The sequence below is a fragment of the Chrysochloris asiatica genome, unplaced genomic scaffold, assembly GCF_000296735.1.
Source record: "Chrysochloris asiatica unplaced genomic scaffold, ChrAsi1.0 scaffold00004, whole genome shotgun sequence".
Lineage (NCBI taxonomy): Eukaryota > Metazoa > Chordata > Mammalia > Afrosoricida > Chrysochloridae > Chrysochloris > Chrysochloris asiatica.
In genome coordinates this window covers 21154381-21176895 of record NW_006408522.1, presented here as the reverse complement: position 1 = coordinate 21176895, position 22515 = coordinate 21154381, and the positions used below count along the sequence as shown (strand labels likewise).

General features: G+C 45.4%; 1 protein-coding gene across 1 annotated transcript in view; it reads right to left on the bottom strand.

The window, feature by feature from the left end:
* The window catches only part of MYO5C (myosin VC), a 75604-nt gene that overhangs the window by 36578 nt on the left and 16511 nt on the right, over window positions 1–22515 (bottom strand). The window contains exons 8-21 of the mRNA XM_006831637.1: window positions 21914–22020; window positions 19698–19963; window positions 14170–14251; window positions 12857–12997; window positions 11261–11386; window positions 10508–10591; window positions 8991–9125; window positions 8068–8165; window positions 7197–7283; window positions 6599–6710; window positions 5546–5757; window positions 2833–2998; window positions 2369–2515; window positions 119–283 (exon numbers count right to left, since the gene is read on the bottom strand). Of these exons, the coding sequence (XP_006831700.1) occupies window positions 119–283; window positions 2369–2515; window positions 2833–2998; window positions 5546–5757; window positions 6599–6710; window positions 7197–7283; window positions 8068–8165; window positions 8991–9125; window positions 10508–10591; window positions 11261–11386; window positions 12857–12997; window positions 14170–14251; window positions 19698–19963; window positions 21914–22020 (1928 nt within the window). The remainder of the gene's footprint in view (window positions 1–118; window positions 284–2368; window positions 2516–2832; window positions 2999–5545; window positions 5758–6598; window positions 6711–7196; window positions 7284–8067; window positions 8166–8990; window positions 9126–10507; window positions 10592–11260; window positions 11387–12856; window positions 12998–14169; window positions 14252–19697; window positions 19964–21913; window positions 22021–22515) is intronic.

The following is a 22515-nucleotide window of genomic DNA, read 5'->3' as shown; positions in this document are numbered from 1 at the left end:
CAACACCAAAGCCTGATTTGCTCTGTAGGTAGCCGCTTTACAAGAGAATGTTGCTATGCACATGCCTCCCATGGAAACAGTCACAATGTATTCCCTAGTCCCAAGACCAGCCACTGACCTCTTCCACAGTGTCTTTGTATCTCTTGCCCTTCTCCTCATAGTTTTGTCTGTGAGTGGCTGCTCTTTCTAGTTCCAGCTCCAGTTTCTGAATTTTCTCCACATCACTGGCTCGAAGAGCTGCTAGGCTCGTTAGTTTCTCCACCAATCCGTGGCTCTCTTTGTTCTACCAACGAGAAACATTAGATGGTAAGAGGCTTACCCAAAATAAAGAAGCTGTCCCATCAACTTCTCAGAACTTTTAACACCATCTCTAAATGTATCAGAGGTTTATTTACACTGACCACAGTTTGGCATTGATTAACCTTTCCATTAACTCAAGAGGCGGAGCTTGTCATAGAGCTTCCTATGCTGGAGGCTGTTGTAGCATGGAGTCAGTCTAAACCCTGAGCTCCAGGACAAGCCTAGAATTGAGCTCAGACAGCATCTGCTGCTACTTTGCAGAAGCTACACAACATGAAGGAGTCCTGGTGTGGCGCTATGGGTTAATGCGCCAGACTGCAAATCCATTTGAACTGCAAGGTTGGTGGTTCAAGCTCACCAGCTGCTCCTTGGAAACCCTATATAGGGTCGCTATGGGTCAGAATCGCCTTGATGGCACTCAACAACAACAACATACAACATGAAGGAGTCCTGGTGTGGCATTGTGGGTTAATGCGCCAGACTTCAAAGTCAGCTTGAACTGCAAGGTTGGCAGTTCAAGCTCATCATTTGCTCCTTAGATACCCCATACAGGGTCATCATGGGTCAGAACCAACTCAATGGCATTTAACAACAACAACATACAACATGTAGGCCTGTTACCCCACAGCACAATGAGGAGAACTGAATAAAACCCAAGTTCATTTGTGGCACATGCATTTGTTTTTGTTGTTGTTGTGAAGTGCTGTCGAGTTGGTTCCAACCCATAGCGATCCTGTATAGGGTTTTCAAGGAGTGGCTGATGAGCTTGAACCACTGACCTTGAAGTTCAAACTGACTTTGCAGTCCAGTGCATTAACCCACAGCACCACACAAGGAGGATTAGTAAAAGAGTTGTGCTTATTAAGTGCCACTGAGTTGGTTCAGACTCATAGTGATTCTATATAGGGTTTCTGAGGAGAAGCTGATGAATTTGAACTGCTGACCTTGCTGTTCACACTGATCTTGCAGTCCAGTGCTTATCTTACAGGAGAACACCCTCAATGAGATAGGTGGACACAGTGATTGTGAGCATGGTCCAGGGCCAGGCAGTGTCCTGTTCTGTTGTACACAGGGACACTACAAGTCAGAACCAACTCGACAGCACCTAACAATAGCAATAGCATGGCACAGCTTGAGGTTTAGTGTAGAAATCACAGGTCTCATAACGGACATGTGCGATGTATCCCCAGTCATACACCTCACACATCTGTCAGTGGAGGTGTGAGTGGTGCTAGGAAGCTGCGTAGGTTTCAGAAGAGCTTCCAGACAGGGACAGACTCAAAAGAAAGGTCTGGAGACCCACTTCTGAAAAACTAGCTGACGAAAAACTCTACGGATCATAAAGGTCCAATCTGCAACCACCCATGGGATGGCACAGAACTGGGACCATTTTATTCTGCTCTCTGTGAGTCAGGGACCAACCTGATAGCAGCCAACACCACCATGGCATAGCTTAGAGCTAAGCTGAATGCCAACCTGCAGGGCATCTTGGAGAAAGGCGTGGGAGTGAGTTTTACAGCTTTGGATACTGAATAGGCCCCTCAGGATTTTAACAGCCCATCCCACCCATTGAGAGCATATGGGTTTTTTCCTACCAGTGAGAATTAGTATCAGGAATCTTTCCAAACTAGGCAGAGCTATGGCTAGACCATATGGTCACCTTTGAGCAAGTTAAAACATGTTATCTCTCATACCCATTCCACCCCAGACTGACGCAGTTAGTCCTGAAGGAGCAAGGGTTGGCACACAGGCAAACTTTGCTAAGTGTGAAGACGACACTCCTGCCTCAAAGGAACACAGCTTCACACCAGGACACATGGCTTAGCAAGTGGAGCTCAGGCTGGATTTGCCCTTCTTGGACAGGTACTCTTGGGCAGTGAACAACTTACACAACCGGCCGTGGTAGCCCTTCACAACATGGTGTTTCCTAGCACAGGGGGTCCATGTAAACTGTTTAGACCTCTTAGTATGGGCACAAATTTTAAGAGCATTATCTATGGAACTGGTCTAGAGTAAAATAAACTATGTTAGAAAGAGTATATACAAACGATGCATGATTAACACTGACCTGATCTTCCAGCTTTTTCTGCAAACGCTGGACCCTGTAAGTAAGCTGAATGTTCAACACGAATCGCCGGATATTCTGGAATCTGCGTCTGGCCAGCCAGGCCCGGGCATGTTTCTGGAGGATCACAGCCTTATGTTCCTCCAGCATCTTTAAAATAAGATTTTGTGAATTGAAAACTGGGTCTCCATGGTTACTCTCACCAGTTCCTCCAGTGATGGAAGATGTAACTTTCAAAGTCTTTCCACAGTGCCAAGTGTGGAATCCTTGCCATAGACTCAGGGAGTCCTGTGACACTGAAAGTTTTAAAGCAATAACCAAATCATACCCGTACCAGGCACATAAGGACAGACACTCACACACCAGAACTCCCTGTTCACCAGGGAGCTCTTCGTGCAGATAAATCATCTCACACGAGTTCTAGATAACTTGTGTCCTACACAGAAAGCATGTAGTTTCGGCTGTACCTTTCTATATCTCCTCCTCGCCAGGAATCCCCGGGTGTAGGCCTGGATCGTGATGGTGGCCACACGTATCAGCTGGTACAAACTGCGAACAAGATACCCACGGGAATACTTCTGAATGATGATGGCTGCCCAGGCTTCTTTTAAGGCTGTTGCGGTAATAGCTTTCCTTGGTTTAAAAGAAGGCAGAGTGAGGGTGAGATCCAATGCAAAATTGCAAATGTGGAGAGCCCTTTTTAAACGAAGGAATGTTTGTTTTACCCATCCACATACAAAATTCTGTAAATGGTTTATTCTAATGCTTACTCAAGGCCTTGTCCCAGTGTGGTGCTATAGGATAAACACAGGACTGCTAACCATAAAGTCGGTGGTTCAAACCCACCAGCTGCTCCCTGAAAAATCCTAGTCAGGATCTCTATGAGTTGGAACCGACTCAACAATTCAAGGTTAGTCATCCTTTCTCTGTTTCTCACTTTGAGAAAGAGCCAAGGGGAACCCTGTGGGAACTGTCACATCCTTCCTATTTAATCCAACTGATCCACCATCATCCATATACCCACAGAGATGGTGACAAGAAGCATGTGCATTCATTTATTCATTCGTTTAGGTGAGAAAGCATGCTGAGGGATCTAGGTCGGCAAACTATAGGCTATGGACCCAATCCAGCCTGATGCCTGTTTTTGCTGATACCATTTCATTGGAACCCAGCCATGCATGTTATTGGCATATTGTCCATGGCTACTTTCATGCCACGATAGCAGAGTTGAGTCGTTGCAACAGACACCATATATATGACCCGTGAAGCTTAAATATTTACTGCCATGTCCTTTACAGAGAAGACTTGTCAGTTCCTGTCTTGAGGATCAATGATGAAGACAAAGTTTACAAAGTACAGCATTAGCAGATTTATAAATAATCATCTCGGGCCAAAGGAAAAACAACGACTACGCTGATCTGTGAGCAAGAGCACAAGGAAGAACCTTCGGCTTGGAAGAAGCTTACATGTGAGCTGCCCCTTGATGGGGATGTAGGGTTTCTGTAGACAATGAAGGTTGGAAAAGGCATTTCAAGGTGAGGGGAGAGCAGAGCAATGACACAGAGACCTAGCAGTGTTGGAAATAGGAAAAGGAAAGCTAAAATACAGGACTAGTGCTAGAAAACAGGATATATGGAGAAAACTAGTGGTCAATGAGGTTAGAAATACAGATGGGCACCATTTTTTATTTAAAGAAAAACATTCAAGGGAGAGCATTCAGTGAGAGTTGCTGTGCTAGGCCCTAGGTTTAGAGGCAATGGGAATCAGATACATGTGGTCTCCATGGAGCTTTCATTTACATAACTGCATCTAGGCCTCAAAGTCTTTGGATGTCAAAAACTGAATGCTCTTCTGTAGAACACAGGGAGCCATTAAAGACATTAAGTAGAGCAGGGGCTCAGTCAGGACCCTGATTTAGGAATATGGGAGAGGAAGAGGTTATACGAAGGCTAGATGATGAAGGCCTGAACAAGGGTATGGCCGTGCTCCAATAAGACTTTATCTAGAAGAAAATGAATGGGACAGATGCAAGAGGCAAGAGGAAGCAGACTCACTAGGACTTGGGGATTCCCTAACATAACAGAGGCATGAGTTTGGGGCAGACGATAATGGTAGTTTCCTGCCCCAGACACTGTTCTTGTTAACTGAACCCAGAAGCATCAGAGGGCAAGCAAGCCTGGCTGTGTTGGTGTGTATGAGAGTTGTCTGCTGGAAATGGAATGATAAGTCTAGTGTGAGGTGTGTTGAGTTGAAGACTGTGGTGCTCCAGCCACGTGGAGAAGCCCAGTCACCACTGAAGGCCAGAGGTCAAGCTCAGGGAGAGGCCAGGATGAGAGATGTGGCCTGACTCTTTAACACCTACCATCTTGACCTATCCTCACAGAATCCTGATGATGAAGGCAGGGTAGATATACAGAAACATATGCTTTATTTGGAAAGAATGACTGCTCACTGGCCACCCAGAATGGTCTTTTGGTCGACTCTAGTCTTATGCTCTCCAAAAGGCACATGGAAGCCACAGAAAGCCACCCACTGCATGAGGCTCTTCAGTGGGCTGCAGTGTTGGGTGGACACTCATAACCCTTCAGGGAGGGTGGCTCCGCTCAGGGTGGAATCGGCATTGTAGGTGAAGTACACTCCATGCAGACATGCCTCTGCTGGGGTTGCTCCAATGCAATATGATCTTTCCACCTAGGGTTTCCTGCAATTGTTTGCTGGCAGGGCTTTGTCATTGATCTCCTGTGTATGCAGGCAGACCCATGGGGAAAGGGCCCAGTCTATCTGTTCTCATCAAGGGCTCTAATCCTTTTCAGCAGCACCCTGGACAGAGCTTATCCCCTTTAGGGTCCTTTTCCTTGCCTCTGCACACACAGGCTCACCAGGCAGAACCAGCACTTTCTGTCCCTAAGGAATCCACACCTTCCCACCTCAGGGCTCATGGCCACTGCTGTTGTCACGTGCTGCCAAGTCGCTTCTGACTCATAGTGAGCCTGTATAAGGTTTCCGAGGAGCAGCTGGTAGATTTGGACTGCCAACCTTGTTGTTAGCAGTCCAGTGCTGATCCTACAGTGCCACAGCACCTGTGTGTCTCAGGTCCCAGAGAAAAGGCCCCTTGTCCTCTGAAGATGGTCAGCACAGAAAGTTGTATCATTCCACCCAGCTTCCTCAATTCCAACATACCTCACAGTGTGCTGACCCCGGAAGTACTGCTGGATTATCAGGGCAGCTTGTTTCTCTCGGAGGAACTTTTTCCTCTGGAGCCAGCCACGGATATGCTTTTGGATCACAACACAACCCTGTCTCAGTTTATCTAACCGGAGTTTCTCTAAATAAGCCACTTGTCCTGCTCTGAAGAAAATTTTGGTTTTACCAAACTGGTACTGATTATAATCCTGGAAGAAAAAAAAAAAGAGAGAGAATCAGAAATAAAATCTTTCAGATGTTCTAGGGTATTTGGGAAAGATGCTTAGAGATTCAAAGATGTCAAAGTCTTGCTATTTTGACATATCTGTTCTTTGACATCAAGAAGAAAAATTCTGATCATGATCCAACATTTGATACTCTGACTTGCTTCAAGTCACTCTGGAGGAAGAAATGAGCTTTCAGCTAAACTCTAAGAAAGCATGTACACGTTCTTAGTGACCCAGTTGGGCTGTTGGGAAAACTCCAGCATCTTTTATGTGGTTTCTGAGTAAGAGTACAAGAACCTGGAAAGGCTTGGTTTTCTGTCTTCATTTTGAGTTCTTTTCACCACCCTTTTTTTTTCCTGGCAATGCCCATTCCCCCTGTCTCTTTTCCATTATTTCTTTAGCAAAAATGAAAACCCACACTGAGCGCTATGAATGGAACACACTTGACTTCATAATCATGCAGCGTCCCTGTGGTCCACTTGTCCCTGTTGACCATGTAATGTAAGCCAGGTCCATAGGCGTTCCTGGATCTGGGAGAACAAAGCAGCAGCAGGACACTGGGAGGCCAGGGTCCACATTTGGGTCCTGGAAGAAGATTCCTCCTGCAGGAGATCTTGCCCAGTGACGGTACCTGCTCTATACTCCTTGGTATACTGACACCTGGGAACCCATGTCCTTTCTTTGTAGGTGTTCATGTCAATTACAAGCGGGCTTCAAAAAGTTCATGGGAAAGTTCCATTGTCTTTTAATCCCATTTTCCCCATGAACTTTTTTGAAGGCCCCCTCGTCCATTGCTGACCTTCTAAAGCAATTCCAGACTGACCTGGATGAGCCTGTGTAAGACCACTTTGCACACCTCCTTCTTGTCACTGAAGGAAAGCTCCTGCTTGGTCATGAGGATGCCATAGCGACTATAGAACTCGATGTACGTCCACCTGGAAAACCAAAGACGTGAACCTGGAGGAGTGTGCCGGAGATTTAAGGGAGGTGTGCTAGAGAGGCAGTCCTCAGTGTCAGCCACGCCACGGGCAGTGGTGGTGATGGGCTCTGTTCTGCTGCTGGTGGCCCTGGTCCTTCACCCACACCTTCCTTGTGACACCACCCAAACCACCCCTTACTGGACCTTGTTAATGCTCTGCCCAGAAACTGTCCTCTTCTCCCAGCTCTAGTTCCCAAGTCTAGAGCACTGGCAGTAGGCAGCCACCATCAGCCACTGAGATGGGATGTGGAGGTGAGGCTGATGGTGGCTTGTCTGCACATAGCTAGTTTCCCACCCTTTCCGCCAGACAGTGGGGCAAATCCTGGGGCTCTCTTACAGAAGACAGAAACATGTGACAAAAAGGCATGGCAGTCACACTGTGGCGTTCAGCACAGACCTGAAGTTGGAAATTTTGTCCCTCAAACAAGGACTGGTAAAGTACCTGGAAGGGTAGCTCTGTGCGCTAATGCGAATTGTCTCCAAAACGCCGCAGGCTCGCAGCTGCTGAACAATTCTCTTGGAGTCAAATCTTGAAGAAGACAAATATATTGTGAAGCCATCAAAGTACACAAATATGTCACAACCAGGAGTGGCACATCTGCCTGCATTGTGGGCTCTGAGAGAACAATTGGGTCGGGGGTCTTCTGTGTGGTTCCCTGCCGGAAATCCCTGCTGATGTCAGAGGTGAGCAGCCCCTCTTCTGACACTGCTGAGGAAGCTGTAGTGGGGACATGGGGACCAGAGCAGTTGACTGATGGAGGTGACCCAGAGAAGGTTTGTTGGAGAGGGTGGTGTTTGGGACTGAGCCGCACACAATTACCAGGGTGGAACAAAATGCTCATGCTCCTCTTGCTCAAGCACCCACTTGATACTTGGAGTCCCTTTACAAAACACCCAGAGGCCCTCTACAACTTCCTCTCAGGGTGCCACGCCTCATCCTTGGAGCCCATAAATCAATTCCAGTTCCTCAGATTATGTTTGAGGACATATCTTTGCTTCCTTTATAGCCTTTCATGGACAAGCAAATACAGATTCTTTTTACACTTGAAGACAATGTTTCAATTTTCCTAGTTGCAATAACCTTTAGTGGTAGACTATTTTTTTCCAATCTAGTCCCTTGGCTTGACCCCAGAGGTGAGGTGGCTTAGCCAGAAGGTTGCACTAACATTATATATAAGAGCAGGGTTGTTTAGAATCATTAAGAAAAACAAAAACAAAAACAGAAAGAAAGTGCAAGATAATTGTAAGCAAACCCTATCACATCATAACAGACATTGTTTCCTCTGAGACTTTATTTGCACAGGAATACTTACTCAAAGGGTAATTTCTTATCGTTTGGCTTGATGCACCGGACGTAGTGGGGCGTGGTTGCATTGAGGGTCTCCATGAGTAGGTACAGAGAGCTGCGGAACTAGGGAACAAGGTCAGAGAACCAAGGTTTTGAAATAATATAATGCTTAGATCAAAGTTAACTGCTATGGGTTAAATGTATCCCCCAAAGTCAGTGTTATGTCTAACCCCTGAACCTACAAGTAGAACTTGTTTAGAAAGATGGGATTTTCTTTGGTCATGGTACCAAGGTCCTAGCAGTACAGAGTGGATCCTAAACTTAACCACTTCTGAGTTAGAAAGTGACCAGAACAGACAGGGAAACACACACACACACTGGGGAAGACAGACGCCATGTGAGCATCATCTACAAGCCAAGGAACCATGAAATGCCTGAGCTACTGATAAAGAAGGAATTGTCAAGGCTGATCGAGAGGTGGGCTTTTAGCCTCCAGAACTGTGAGAAAATAGATTTCTGTTCTTTACCGCCACCCACCTTTGGTATTTCTGTTATAGCAACACTAGATAACTAAGACAATAATCAAATATCTAACCTTGGTATACCCCTAGAGAAGAGGAAGAATGAGTTTAATGCACAGAAATCTACTATGAAGGGTTTCAATCCATGTAGTGTAATGTTGTAGACAGAACACGGCTCTGTCTAATGTTCCCCAATAGCAGCAAACAGTAAATCATGGCACTGTGCCCAGGTGTGGTGCACTCAGGTGTGCACTGCCATCGAGGGTGAGGTAGGATGACATCGGACTGTTGCTTTTTTTTGCATTTGTGTGTATTTTAGATTTAAACACAGTGTCCATGTCGAGGCCTGAAATGTGGGTTGTGTAAGTACCTGGCTCCCGGGGTCGAGGCCTGCACCCTTGGCCCCTTGGCCCCACACCCTTCATACCTTGTTCCCAACTGTGGTCCGGAGATGCTTGTTGTTCGCCTTGATGACGTGTTTTGCAGATTTTACTGTGATCGTTGAACCAAATGGAGAAGACGGAACTGGATTTTCTTGAAAAAAGCTGACACAGAGGTGAAACTGGAAGAAACAGAGAGGATCTCAAGGCCCAGAAATGTTTGTCCATAGTTCTTGATGGGTACATGTCAAATAAATAGCCACAACAAGCCCATTTAACTAGCGGAGTAAAGTAATACCCTAAGCTAATCTCTATCACCAATCTCAATACCCACGGGGGGCTCTCCTCACTGGAGGGAACCCATGACTTCTTTCCTAGGAATGTGAACAGAGGAACACTAGATGTTGATGATCTCCTTTAAGATGGAATTCCTGTCCAATGCATCCTCCATGCCCTGTGGAGTCAGAGACTTGGAAATCCCCAGGTCTCTATCAGCAAGAGCGCTTCATGGCGAGACCCAGCTGTGATTTGACACAGTTAGCATTCCTCTTCCAGACTGGACCCCAAAGTAAGATGAAGAATGAGTAAATAATTGATCAATTAAGTCAACTAATTATTATTATTTTAAATAAAAGGAGGGAAAGGTTTGGTTGGGAACTATTATTGAGGCATTTTTCTTACAGGGTGATTTTGCAGCAACTGTACACTCATTTCCTCTTTCAATTCAACTAATTTTGTATACCAGTTGCAAGCCACTTTGACATCAAATTCCCTATCATAAATCTGTTTGAATAACTAACATCATCGTGGTTTATTTACGATCATTAGCGGAAGTGCCCATGCTCACTTGGGAAACTGTCAAACAGCTGAACATCTGCAGCACTGGTTTGTTTTAAAAAAGAGAAGGAACAAATCTAGTAAGCAAATCTTCCCACAAGCCAGGGTGTATCATGTATAAAATTATTATCCTTAAACGCAATAAAGAAATGTTCAAAGGAGAAAAAACATGACATTGCTCTTTTGGTAGCACAACTTACCATAAAGCTGCACTCTGGTCCCTTTGGCCGGCCCTCAGTCTCTGTCTTGCTAACAGTTTGTGTGTATAATGTTATATCTCTCCTCCAGAGGGCGGCAACCCTGTCAGCCTTGTTTACTATTCTATCCCCAGAATCTACGGCAGTGCTGGTCACATTGGAGGTGGCAGATAAATACTTAAGGATGAGTGGATCCGATGTGAACTGGGATGCTTTAAATGGTCAGATTAGCTAACTTTTCCTCTCTGGCATGTGTACTTGTGATTTCTGATGCCTTACGTGCTTTCAGAAAACTAAAATGTGAAAGATTTCTACAAACAGTTCTACAAACAGTTGTTTGAATTTATGAACCACAACTTGCCACTGCTCAGACACCACGTACACACACTATCAAACACATACCACATACACATATGCATCACACCTATGCACACATGCACACAGTTCGTATTTCTCCCTGACACACTTCTAGTACATGTGACAACCACACAATGAACACGCTGTGAATTACCTCTCAGGACTTTACAAACCTTGCTTGCTCTCAGGATTTCAACCAGCATGTCATAGACTGTGTCTCTGTTCTTCTCAAGAAAACCTTCACATTTGTACTCTACCTATGCAGAGAATGGAATGAATGATTCCCGAGGAGCTGGAAGCAGGTGGCATCTAAAGCTCAAGTTTTTTCTTTTTCTTAAACTGGCAATGAATAAGTTAATCAGTCTGTTGAAAGAAGGGCTTTGAACTGGTTCATTCCAATTCTACCTGCTGCTGAGAACCTGCATGTCCACCCCACAGATACTGAATCATTAGAGCTGGAGTAGAAAACTAAATTCTGCAGTATGGGACAGAATCGGAAATGAATTGGGCCAAACTGGCTGAAAGGGCATTCGTTCTATAAGGTGTGATCTGCTTTCAGATTATAAAGAATTCAGAGTAGGTTTCCAACTCTTTCCTTCTGTCCTATGGAGCTTGGGATGCAAGCCTGCAGAAATCTCCAGCCTGTTGCCTGGCCTAGAGATTTTGTACCTGTTATCCCCCACATTCCCATGAGCCAGCGAGCCTTCTGCCTGACCTTGCAGACCTTCCAGCCCTCACACTGTGCCCCTCGTGTGTACACATGCACACACATATTCTCTTCTTCACTAGAGATTCCTGACCTAAGATAACATGCATCCTTCTTCAAAGCTCCATGTCACTGCCACTATGAGCCCTACCACAAAAATCCATGTCCTGCCTGCTCTTCCCAGGACACGCTCTGGTTCTGGGGTACACAGCGTTGGTACCTTGTCAGCAAAGTGCTGGATGATGAAAGACGTGTTGGACATTCTGGGTTTTTCAAATAAGATGTTTTTGTTGACAAAATTATTATACAGCTTTTGAAGCCAGTTTTCATCAGTTCCATGCGGCAACTGGAAAACAAAAGCACACCAAACTGCATGTTAGGAAAGCTAGAGATGAAAGTAACAGAGGTGAGAAAATAGGTTAAATCTAAGAAACCAAGACTACCCAACAACTCTGAGTGAACTGTGGGAGAGCCACAATCCCTTTTTTAAAATAATAATAAATTAAAAAAAACAACAACAACTCTAGACATAAATCTCTCCTTTATCTCAACCATCTTTGGGCTCCTAGTGTGGTGCCATAGGATCAGCCCTGGTCTATGAACCACAAGGTCGTATAATAATTTAAGAATGAAGAGTTTCAGCAAAACTGGCAGTTATTTTGTTTTTATTCTCTAAGTTTTAAAGCTCTGGGAAAAAAAAATCCTAGATTCCATTAATTGGCCATTTCATTGTCAGTTGAAGGAGAAAAGACCAGCATCTAACTAGTCCTCAGTGCTCCTTGTCCCCGACCCTCAGCCACACTGCCAGACCCCACCGCAGGAGAATCATTTTCTTTGGCCTTACTGCCTCCTTTAACTAGCTCCAAGGACTAGGATCTTATCTCCCTGAACTAAGCGAGTTGCAAAACTTGTTCTTGATACTGGTGGCTTTGTAACTATCTATTCTACTCAGCCTAAACTCAGTGGACCTAATACCCCAATTAGCCTGAATGGCTTGGCATCACTTCCTGTGACATTGGCCACCTAAGAATGTCTGTGCAGCCAAATAGTTTTTAGAGGTTACTCTGTCACCTGTAGAACGTTCCAGAACACTTAGTCTTGATGCCCGCCCTTTGATCTTACACCACTTTGGAGGCTGAAGCACAGGGGCCCCCAGAAAGGCCAAATCATGAGAAGAATCACGGATATATATAAAAATGCTACAAGGAAAAGCCCAGCAACTCAACACTACAATCACGTATGAGAAATCTTTGGGAAAGATACAAAATCCACCTTGGAGCCTTAAAATATAACCTCTAAACAACAACAATGAAAATTAATAACCTCCTAGAGATCATTTTTCTCCCATGTCCCCAAGAGGGGTATTGCTTGGCTGACCACGACAAAGTTGCTCTTCCTGGAATGAAATAAGAAGCAACTTGTAGAGACTTCTTTCTTTCAAATCATATGATGTTGAGTTTTCAGCAATACCTTCTGATGACTCTTAAGAATCAGGGAATAAAAGAAACCTCAATTCTAGGAGCCACTTGCTGACTCAGTGCTCACTCAACATAGCCCTAGGGATGGCCCCAAAGCAGGGGTGTTCCCTAAGAGGCCATGCACATGATCCAGAGGGTGGTCTACACATGCTGAGGGTGAGGTTCTCCTCCATCTCTGGGGCTCCGGCTGCGGATCACTATCCCAGCATTAGTACACAACCCATTGAGTAACAAATCAGGGCATGACGTCTATCAAAAAACAAAATATCTACATGGCAGTATATTCATCTGGCACTATTCAGAAGCTGAAGACAAGAGCAACTGTTTTGAAAACGTACCAAGCATTCTTCATCCAGTAAATCCAAAATGCCCATTTTTGCTTCAATCAAGTCAATAACTGGCTGGTTGTCATAAAAATCTATCAGAGTCCAAGGGATATCTTCCTTCATATATTCTTCTTGTTCAAGTTTAAAGACATGCTGGGAGCCCACAAGTTAATATGCAAAGTAAAATAAAAGAGTATTTAGAAATGTGTTTCTAAAGAGGGGGACGTAAGTATTTGGAAAAAAACAGGTAAATGACTGATTTGTAATGTTTATGTTTCAACTTGAAGGCCTTGAAGTACAGGTAACACCCCTGTGCCCATGAAAAACGCCGCAGTTCTGTGAGAGGGTGTAGCATATGACTGTTCCCAGAATGTAAGGCCTGGAGTGTCCTGCAGGCCCTTGCCTGTGTGAGGCTTCTGGGATTACAGCACTCTCGCTGTCCAAGAATGAACCGAGCCTTGCTGGCTGGGAGCCAGCACATTTGAATGCTGGCTGTGGCTTCTAGTGTGAGAAGCTAACAACTTGGCAATCTGCTCATCACTTGTTCGGGCTGTAAGGGTATCAGGGAGGCGTCCCAGAGGCCTTGGCGCAGGCTCATCCTAGAGGGTGAATGAGTTTGCCTGGCAGGTGGGAGGGGCAAAGTGAGGAGAAAAGCAGCCCAGTGTGAACTGTGTGGAAGCTGAATCCATGAGTTCAACAAGCGGTTGATAGCTGAGGGCGTGTGCAGGTTGAGAGTACACTCGTGAATGTTGATGAGACTGTGAAGGTTATATCACACAAGACCACCACAAATCCCCTGGATAATCTGGGCGCTGTGACCTTTTCTGAGGGGCAATGAAGACCTACTGAAGGCAGCAAGCCTGGAGGCAGAGACACCAGTCAGTGCCAGGTGCTGTGACCTAGGCAAGCAAGCAGAGGTTTCCTAATCCAGAAGAAGATGCAGAATCTCAAAGGATACAATGGGGTTAGCCAAGTGCAGATGAAGGGATGAAAGAAGGACAGGTGTGTTAGGGCAAAAAGAAAAACAGGTGCAAATATACAGAAGTTTGCAGGAATGAAAGCCTTTAGGCAACTAACTCCTTTGTTGGGGCTGCACAGTGAATCTGTATCCAGGATTGGCAGGTGTAGAATGGAGGTGGAAGCGCTGGCTCACAAAAGGAACAATGGGAGAATGGGAAGGTGCCATTGCCAAGCCATGGCCACAAGGTGGTGCAGTGACTCAGTATGTGAGTCCCTCAGAAATAGGGGTGTGAAGAAGTCTGATGGGCCTCATTTCCCCCACACCAGCTGAGAAGAACTTTCAAGAAGGCAGAAAAGTCACCTACCAGGTTAAACTGTTGTTGCAATTTTTCATTAGCATAATTGATACAAAACTGTTCAAAGCTGTTCACATCAAAGGTTTCAAAACTGAAATACAGTTTAAACAAGTTAAAATAGAACTTGAAGGGCTTATGCATTTGTTTACAAGCAAATATATTTTAGATAAACTTCATAGGTTAATAGTTGCGACATTTTCTGCAGGTTTCAGATATAACTCAAAGCTTCTAGTCTTAACATAGGCAGGCAGTTGTTCAATTATGTTTTTCCAGGAGCCAAGAAGGCATCAGGCCTGTACAAAACAGCTACCATGAGCCAGGCATTATAATAGGCACATCCCGATGTGGTGTTTCATTGAATCCATACAACGATACTACTGCCAGCATTTTTATCTTCACTGGACAGATGGGAAGCCAAGGCTCAAAGAGGGTAAGGAACTTATTTAAGGTTACACAGCTAGTGCCAGCATGTAACCTTAAATAAGTTCCTTACCCTCATTGAGCAGGGAGTCCTGGTGTGGCGCTGTAGGTTAATGCGCCGGACTGCAAATCACTTGAACTGCAAGGTTGGCAGTTCAAGCTCACCAACAGCTCCTTGGAAACCCTATATAGGGACACTATGTGTGGGAATTGACTCAAAGGCATTTAACAACAACGACAAGCTAGTGCCAGACTTAGCTATGAGTCTGCCTATACTTTAACTGAAAAAAGAAGGGCCGTTTTATGCCACCTCCAGCCCCTTCTTGCTCCCTGAGATAAGAGGTGGCAGTTTTACCTCCCCAGGGAGTGCTTCCACAGTATCTGAAGGAGAAGGGTAAGGACACTCATGCCCAGTAGATCCTGTCTCGTACAAGACAGATACAACCCTCTCTGTTCCCAGACTCCCAACTGTCTGTCTCTAGTGGCCCTGGAGCTGCAAACTCAAGAGCCCAAGGAGCCTGGTAAGTGATAGTGATGCGTAGCTAGCTAGACGTAATACAACAGCACATGGTGTGAGGCCGGTCCCAAGTCCTACTGTCCAAAAGGGTAGCTGCTGCTCAGCTCCTGCCTGCTTTGATCATAGGTTAATGCCAGCCAGGAAGTGGGAGCACCCAACTCTCAAGAGAAGTCAGGGACTTGGACTTCAGCATGAACTCTCCCACTCAGTCAAACGCAATAGACTAAAACAAAGCCCAAGTGCCACATGGTCCGACGAGCAGGCCTGCTGGAAGAATCCTGGCAGATCTCAGCTGCTGAGCTACATTAGCATTTGTGCCCATCACTTTACTTCTGCAGAGGATTACTGCGACCCCACTGTTACAGATGAGGGTCCAGAAGAAAGTGACCATCTAAGGACCAACAGCTAGAAAATGGTACAGGAAATGGAACCTGACCACAGCTCTTCATGCTTCCTTTCAAAGCCTTTGTTTCTCTTTACTCTCATCTGTAGAGCTTTCTGCCATTCTGCCAGTTCCCATACGTTCCTGAGTCTCAGCTCACTGGACTGAGTCTCTTTGGCTCAGTTTAGGACTCTGGGGCAGGGAAGGGACCTAGCCCATCCTCTAGACAAGTCCAGGGTGGCTGGAACTCGAGTGGCCCCCCACACATCACAGCTGGCCGCACTCCACATGTGACCTCAGAGATCCAGAGGCCAGTCTGGTCATCCAGGTCATCAGCACCTCACAGTGCTCCAAGACCACAGCGGGGTCCAAGGGCTGGGCTTTTTGGAGCAGGAGCTAAACTCCTGCCCTGAGAGAATCTTTAAAACGTAAACCAAAATGATTTCCTGATATCATCTGAAAAGCAAACTAGTTAAATGCAAAATTGGGACTACGGTCTCCTCCACAGTTCTAGAGGCCTCTGCTGTGTCTTTGTGAGAGACTGAGGGAACAGTTTTTCTGTTAGGTCATTTTGAAGGGATATGCTAGAAACCTGGCAACATGCGCTCCATCCAGATGGAGATTAAGCTTTAGATCATAGAGTACCATTTTGTGTGACCTAAAACACTTTGAAAAAATTCCCCTTAAATTAACTTTGTTGTTGTTAATATACACAGCAAACCATAAACCAAGTCAACAGTTCCTAAAATTTAGGGACACTGATTATATTCTTTGAGTTGCACAATCCCCCTCACGCTGCTCCTTTTCTGAGTTGTTCCTCCCCTCCCCTATTAACATAAACACACCATCCTAAAGAGTCAGCCTCCTAGCTCAGTTTTTGAGTTGTTGTTGTCAATTTGATCCAATAGAATTCTTAAAATCGCACAATGCACAAGGCAGATATTCCTCATTAGTTAAACTAAACACTTGTTCTGTTTTACGATGACTTCAGGGGATATTTTTGATTTAAGGTTTAAAGGTGATCTCAGGGCGATATGTATGATCCAACTGACAACAGCTACTCAAAAAATCAGATAGGAGCCTTAGGAGGCAGGGAGTTTATGTTAATGAGGGACGAATAATTCTGAAAAGGAGGGTGAGAAGGCTGCACAACTTAAAGCATGTGATCAGTGTCACTGAATTGTTTATGTGGAAACTGTTGACTTGGTGTTTTGCTGTGTATATTCTCAGCAACAACAAAATAAATACAACTTAAAGAAAAATTTTAAAAAGACCCCAGGCACTAAACAATGAACTCTGTGTTACCAGGCCGATTAAGTGGGGTACCCCATGACACCCTGCTCCCTAAACCTCCATGCCAAGGAACCAAATCCCACGAAGTGTTCAGTTATATATAAACAGGCTCAGCAGCTACAAAGAGCTATTATTTTAAAGCCACTTTGCAAACACAAAACAAGACTAGAGAATATCATCACGTGTTCCCACCACAGTGAAAAAGACAATTGCTAACCAAGACTATTACTTACTTGAACTGTTAGTTTACTTGAACTAATTTTATTGGCTGGTCACATCCTTTTTTTTTTTTAAAATAAATAATTTACTAGATGTTGTTGTTGTTGTTAAGTGCTGTTGAGTCGGTTCCGACCCATAGCAACCCTGTACAGGGTTTCCAAGGGTGTAAATCTTTACGGGAGTAGAAAGCCTTATCTTTCTCCTGTGGAGTGGCTGGTAGTTTCGAACTGCTGACCTTAAGGTTCGCAGCCCGATTCGTAACCACTACGCTACTAGAATTTTATAACTGTTGACAATACTGTTAATTGGGAGTCCTATGTATTAACTTAGGAGCTAAACTAAGATAAGTAATTCTCTAAAGCAGGGCACTGTCTTCAACAGCTTTGGGAACTGCGGATTCTTTTCATCTAAGTGACATGTAACTGAATCCCTAGGGACCTGCCCAGCCTCCCATCTTTCCCCAGCAGGTGGCAGCAGGGGTTTTCCTCTTTGTACTGGGAGAGCTGAGCAGCTTTTCTCTGATCCCAGTGGAGTCGTCTTGGTGCCTTTTATGGGACAGTCTTCCGGGTCTCTCACTGAGAAACAGGATTGGTTCTGGGAAAGGGCTGGTTGCTAACAAACAAAAGTGTCGGTGGTGGCGATTCTCTGAAATCCTGTCCACGCTGACCTGTCTCCACTCACTCTGGCCATTCTTGAGGCATCTTTGGCAACCGTAAACTGGGATCTGAACTTAAAATAGGAGGACTAGGCAACAAGAGGGAAGAAGAATGAAACTCCAACATGGGAGCTTCGTTCTACTGTGAGAACTGGTTGGTCTGGGCCAAGGTCTGGGACAGATACATGACGCTTATTATCCAAGAATGGGGACAGGTTTAGGAGTCAGAAGGTGGATAAAAGACCTGGCTTTGAGCTCTTCCTCTGACTGTGTGAGCTGGGGTGAGAAGCTCCACAGCTGTGACTGTAGGGTTGCCCCATGACATGGGAAAGGTATGTCCCTGACGCCCGAGGCTCTGAACCCTCGTCAGCTTTGTGGTCCAACAGACACGAGAGAACATTGGCAGGGTGAGCCGCATTACACAGCAGAGCAATGCTGGACAGGTTTCTATATCTGGCTGCTCCATCCTCAAAGTGACGATAATTATAAGGACTAAGTATGAAAGTGCCTGGAAACCATGCAACGTGGCATCTGGCAGATAACTCTTGATGCTGTTTTTATTATTTTATTTAGATTTTTGAGAGTAAGTCAAAAAGTGGTATTAGTAAGAGTCTCAGTTCATCCATGTAGGGCTTACTCCAGACAAAATGTATTTAAACATGTCTCCACAATCAGTGGATGGCTGTAGGCAAGTTCTTCTCATTATACACTTGTCTTGTGAGGGTGGCGTCAAAAAAGGTCCAGCCCAAACTGGAGCTTCCGAGGGGGTCTGGCTGGACCAGTCAGTTTAAGACAGGGAGGTCAGCTCAGAAAGATAGGGTGATTGTTTTCAGGAAGGAGTCATCTTGATTTTCTTAAAGGACACAAGACAATCACAGAACTTTTAGGAAAATTGAAAACTGTAGGTGAGAAAAAGGCCAGGCCAGTTGAACTGAGGAATTTTATTCCATTATAACAATGTACCTGGTCATTTTTCAAGGGTAGCAAGGGCTGGCCTGTGAGAATTTCACTGGGAAACCTCAGCCCATCTACCTATAGCCCTGATCTTGCCCCTTCACTTCATTTGGTTTCTAAAACCTAAAGAACGTTGGAAAGGAAAATGATTTATGGTCCCTAAGGATGCCAATACTGCTGTGTCGATAAGGTATAAATTAACGGGCACAGAATTCTTCAGGGAAAGGTTGAACCCCCAAAATCTCAAATCACTGTCATTGAATTGATTCTAAATCATAACATAACTGTCTAAGGTTTCTGAGACTGTCAATCTTTAGGGGAGCAGACAGCCTCATCTCTCATCCATGGAGCTGCTGTTGAGTCTCAACTGTAGACCTGTGGTTAGCAATCCAGTGCTTATCCTAATCCTACAGTGCCATCAGGTCTCCCTGGGGAAAGGTCACCACCTCCTGAAGTCTATAGACCTAGATGGAGGATCTGTTGAGAAACAACAGCTTCACAGTGTGACAGTTTTAATGAAGGGAATGTGACTTTGTAGTAATACTTCTTTTTATTTACAGCGCATTAAATACCAATGCGTCAAACTGCAAAGTCGTTTGAGCTGCGAAGTCAGTGGTTCAAGCTCACCAGCTACTCCTTAGAAACCCCATACAGGGTCGCTATGGGTCAGAATCGACTCAATGGCACTTACCAACAACAGCAAACCCCTTGGGTTGGTTGATGATGCATGGAGGGGATTGTAACCATGGCAATGAAACGATATATGATAGGATGAATGTAAAGCTAATGTTCTCCCATGTAAACTCACATAATTCACAATAAAAACTTAAAAAAAAAAATACCCTTGTACCCACCAGCTGCTCCTCAGAAATCCTATATCTACAGTGTCTCTGAGTCAGAACTGACTTGACTGCACTTACCAACAAACAACAACATGTAAATACAACACACTATAATACTGTATTTAACACCCACACATGCAAACAGAGAAACACAATCTCTCTCATCATGCAAAACAGAACCCAGAATGAAATGATCCGAAACAGTAATTCAATTATTTAAATAAAGAAAGACGGGCTCACTGAAGAGTATCTTACCCATAAATGTCCAAAACACCAATAAAAGTGTGCCGCTTGCCTGAAAACTGCAACACTTGGTTAATTTTCTCCACAATGAAGTTGAACAAGTGGGCGTAGAGCTTTTTGGCCAGCGCGTCCCTGGCGTTGGCAGCCTGGGACCTGGTCATAGGTTTCACCACCGTCTCTGAGCTTGTGATGATCTTGCGATTGCACAACCATTGAGACAATTTTCCAGTCTCCAGGCCCAAGAGCTCACAGAACACCTTCAGGTGAGTGTCCTCCTCCTTCAAACACAAGCACAAGTTCTGTTAGGGCTGCCCGAGCAGCTAGTTCAAGCCTGCCCCACCTGGGGATGAGGCGGCCTCACAAGACAGTCCGCCTGGGGGCTAAGAAAGAGAGGCTGCAGGGACATTTCTGCTGCCCCTGGTCCACGCAGGGCATGGCTGCACTGAGAACAAGGTGGCTCGTTACATCTTACAGGGATTTTCCTTCTGGCCAAAGCGCATCAGTGTGACCAAGGCCACCAAAGCATGCCCCCCTGCTCCTGTGCATGTGGACGCAGCTTCACTCCCTATCTTTTCCTTGTGTAACTTGCCCAGGCCACCTGTTAGAATGTGTGCTCACTCCATCCCACCTCATGTGGTCAGGGGTCTGTTTGGGTTGTTTGGACTAGGAAGCATTTGGGTGTCAATGTCAGACACCCAATGTGGGGGTTCCCTGGCTGAGTGAACTTCTGAGTCAACAAGAAGTGCCCCCTGTGGTGGGGGACTTTTCCTGGACATGTGGTGGTTCTTGTTTCTCTCTTGAACCTGACCATGAGAGCTGTCCCCACTGGTGAGCAGATGAGGAGGAGGACGCACTGCCGACTGCTTACAGACAGTGTGGACAAGGAGTTCTTGCCTCTTGCCAGAAAAGATGTGTGGCCAGGGGTCGGTCAGCCTTCCTCTCAGGGTAGTCTCACCTGTAGACATTACCACAGCCAACTGGGCAAACCATGGGATTGGATTTTAACAGTGTCAGAAGATGGTGATGGGGGAGGCGGGGAGCAATTGAAAATCTTACTTCTTCCCATCCTCCATCCACAGCTTCTGACCAACACCACAATGGATGATGTTTGTTTTTTATTCATTTGACTTCCTCATTGAAGAGGAGACTGGTGGAACCACTGATGTTCTTCCAAGAAGAAACGAAATGTTCTGAGTTAAAAAATAGACACGTAAAGAGCTACGTGCACTGCCACAGAGAAGACCAAGTGGCCGCAGTGTCTAAGAAGTACAATGGGGCAAGTTCCAGATACAAATGAACGGGGTGTGTATGTCCCAAAGCTAGGACCAATAATTACAGGGCTGGCGGCCCTGATGTGGCACTGTGGGTTAATGCGCTGGACTGCAAAGTCGTATGAACCATAAGGTCAGTGGTTCAAGCTTACCAGCTGCTCCTTGGAAACCCTATACAGGGTCGCTGTGGGTCGGAACTGACTTGATGGCACTTAACAACAACACGTTCCTACAGAGATGCTCAGAATTGCTTCTAAGGGATATTTTAGCCTATTAATTTTAATTCCGTCTCTAAAGCACTACCTTTGTAACCAACTTCATGGCCAGGGTTCCTCCCTGTGATGGCTTTGGTCATCTCTGAGAGTTAGAGAAGAGAGAGGGCAGAAGTCCAGCCTCCCTGAAGTAAACCAGGAAGCAGACAGAGGGAGGAAATGCCACTCCAGGCACAGCTCCATCTTCCCACAGGCCCGCCCTCAGCTCCTCTCTCCAAATGTGTAAGTCCTTACGTGAACTGACAGACTTGGACATTAAGCAGAGGATGGGAGAGGTGCTCAATGTAAGGGTGCAGGGAGAGGAAAGAGAATTACTGCCTGGTCATAATACAACAGGAGTGAAGCACTGAGCCAAAATACAGAGTTCACTGCTCCACACTCTCTCTCCCCAAACTGCACATACCAGAGAGCTGAGAAGTTACCAGCTGTACAGAGTAGGTGTTCAATAAATATTTGTTGAATAAAAGAAAAACAGATTTCCCCCCATCCTCACCCCCCTACCACTGTAAGGGGAAGCAGTTTCACTCTTTCTGAAGGCAACCCATGGAAACGCTTGTTCTCCTTTCCTGTTAAACTGGTCTCCTCAGTGGGTCCAATGGTGCCTGGTGTGAAAATGTAAAGGCAGGCTGACCAGGAGACAGTCCTACCAGGACAGGAGGAGGTGTGAGGACAAACAGCATCTTACACTGACTGAGGACCTTTCGTGGCCCACCGCTGTGATCTGCACATTGCCCAGGTGTAGGATAGCTGCCAGGATCTTAAAAATATCCATCTGAAAATCTTCTTTGAAACCTGAACACAAAAATATCCCCCAGTTAGGAATTTTGTATTTCTTCTCTTATTCTTATTCACAAGACGAGCACCTAGATGGTTTTAAGACACTCCAGTGCCCAAAGTACAAAGGACTGGACTAGAGAGTGGAAATGGACCCACGGAGAATCCGGCTTGGAATTCCCTCTAGTTCAACTTTCATAGATTCACAGACAAAACATGAACATCCCACTAAGTTGTCCCTTTTGCTGTGGCTGCTAGGAAGGTCGACACAAAAATTCAAATCCGAGGAAACATTTCACGTCAACTTCCTGGAGAATCCGCACTCATTTATTCTATGTGTGTTTATTTTTAATGTTTTTCTGTTATTCTCACACAAGCTCCCTGAATTCCCTTGAAGGCGAGGTGGTGAATGGATCCCAGTCACCCCTGCAGACTCTGTACTCTACCCGATGAGGCTGTCCTGAGTGGACCAAGTCAGCAGGCTCTCCTGTTGAGTGGGAGCCTCAGCAGGAG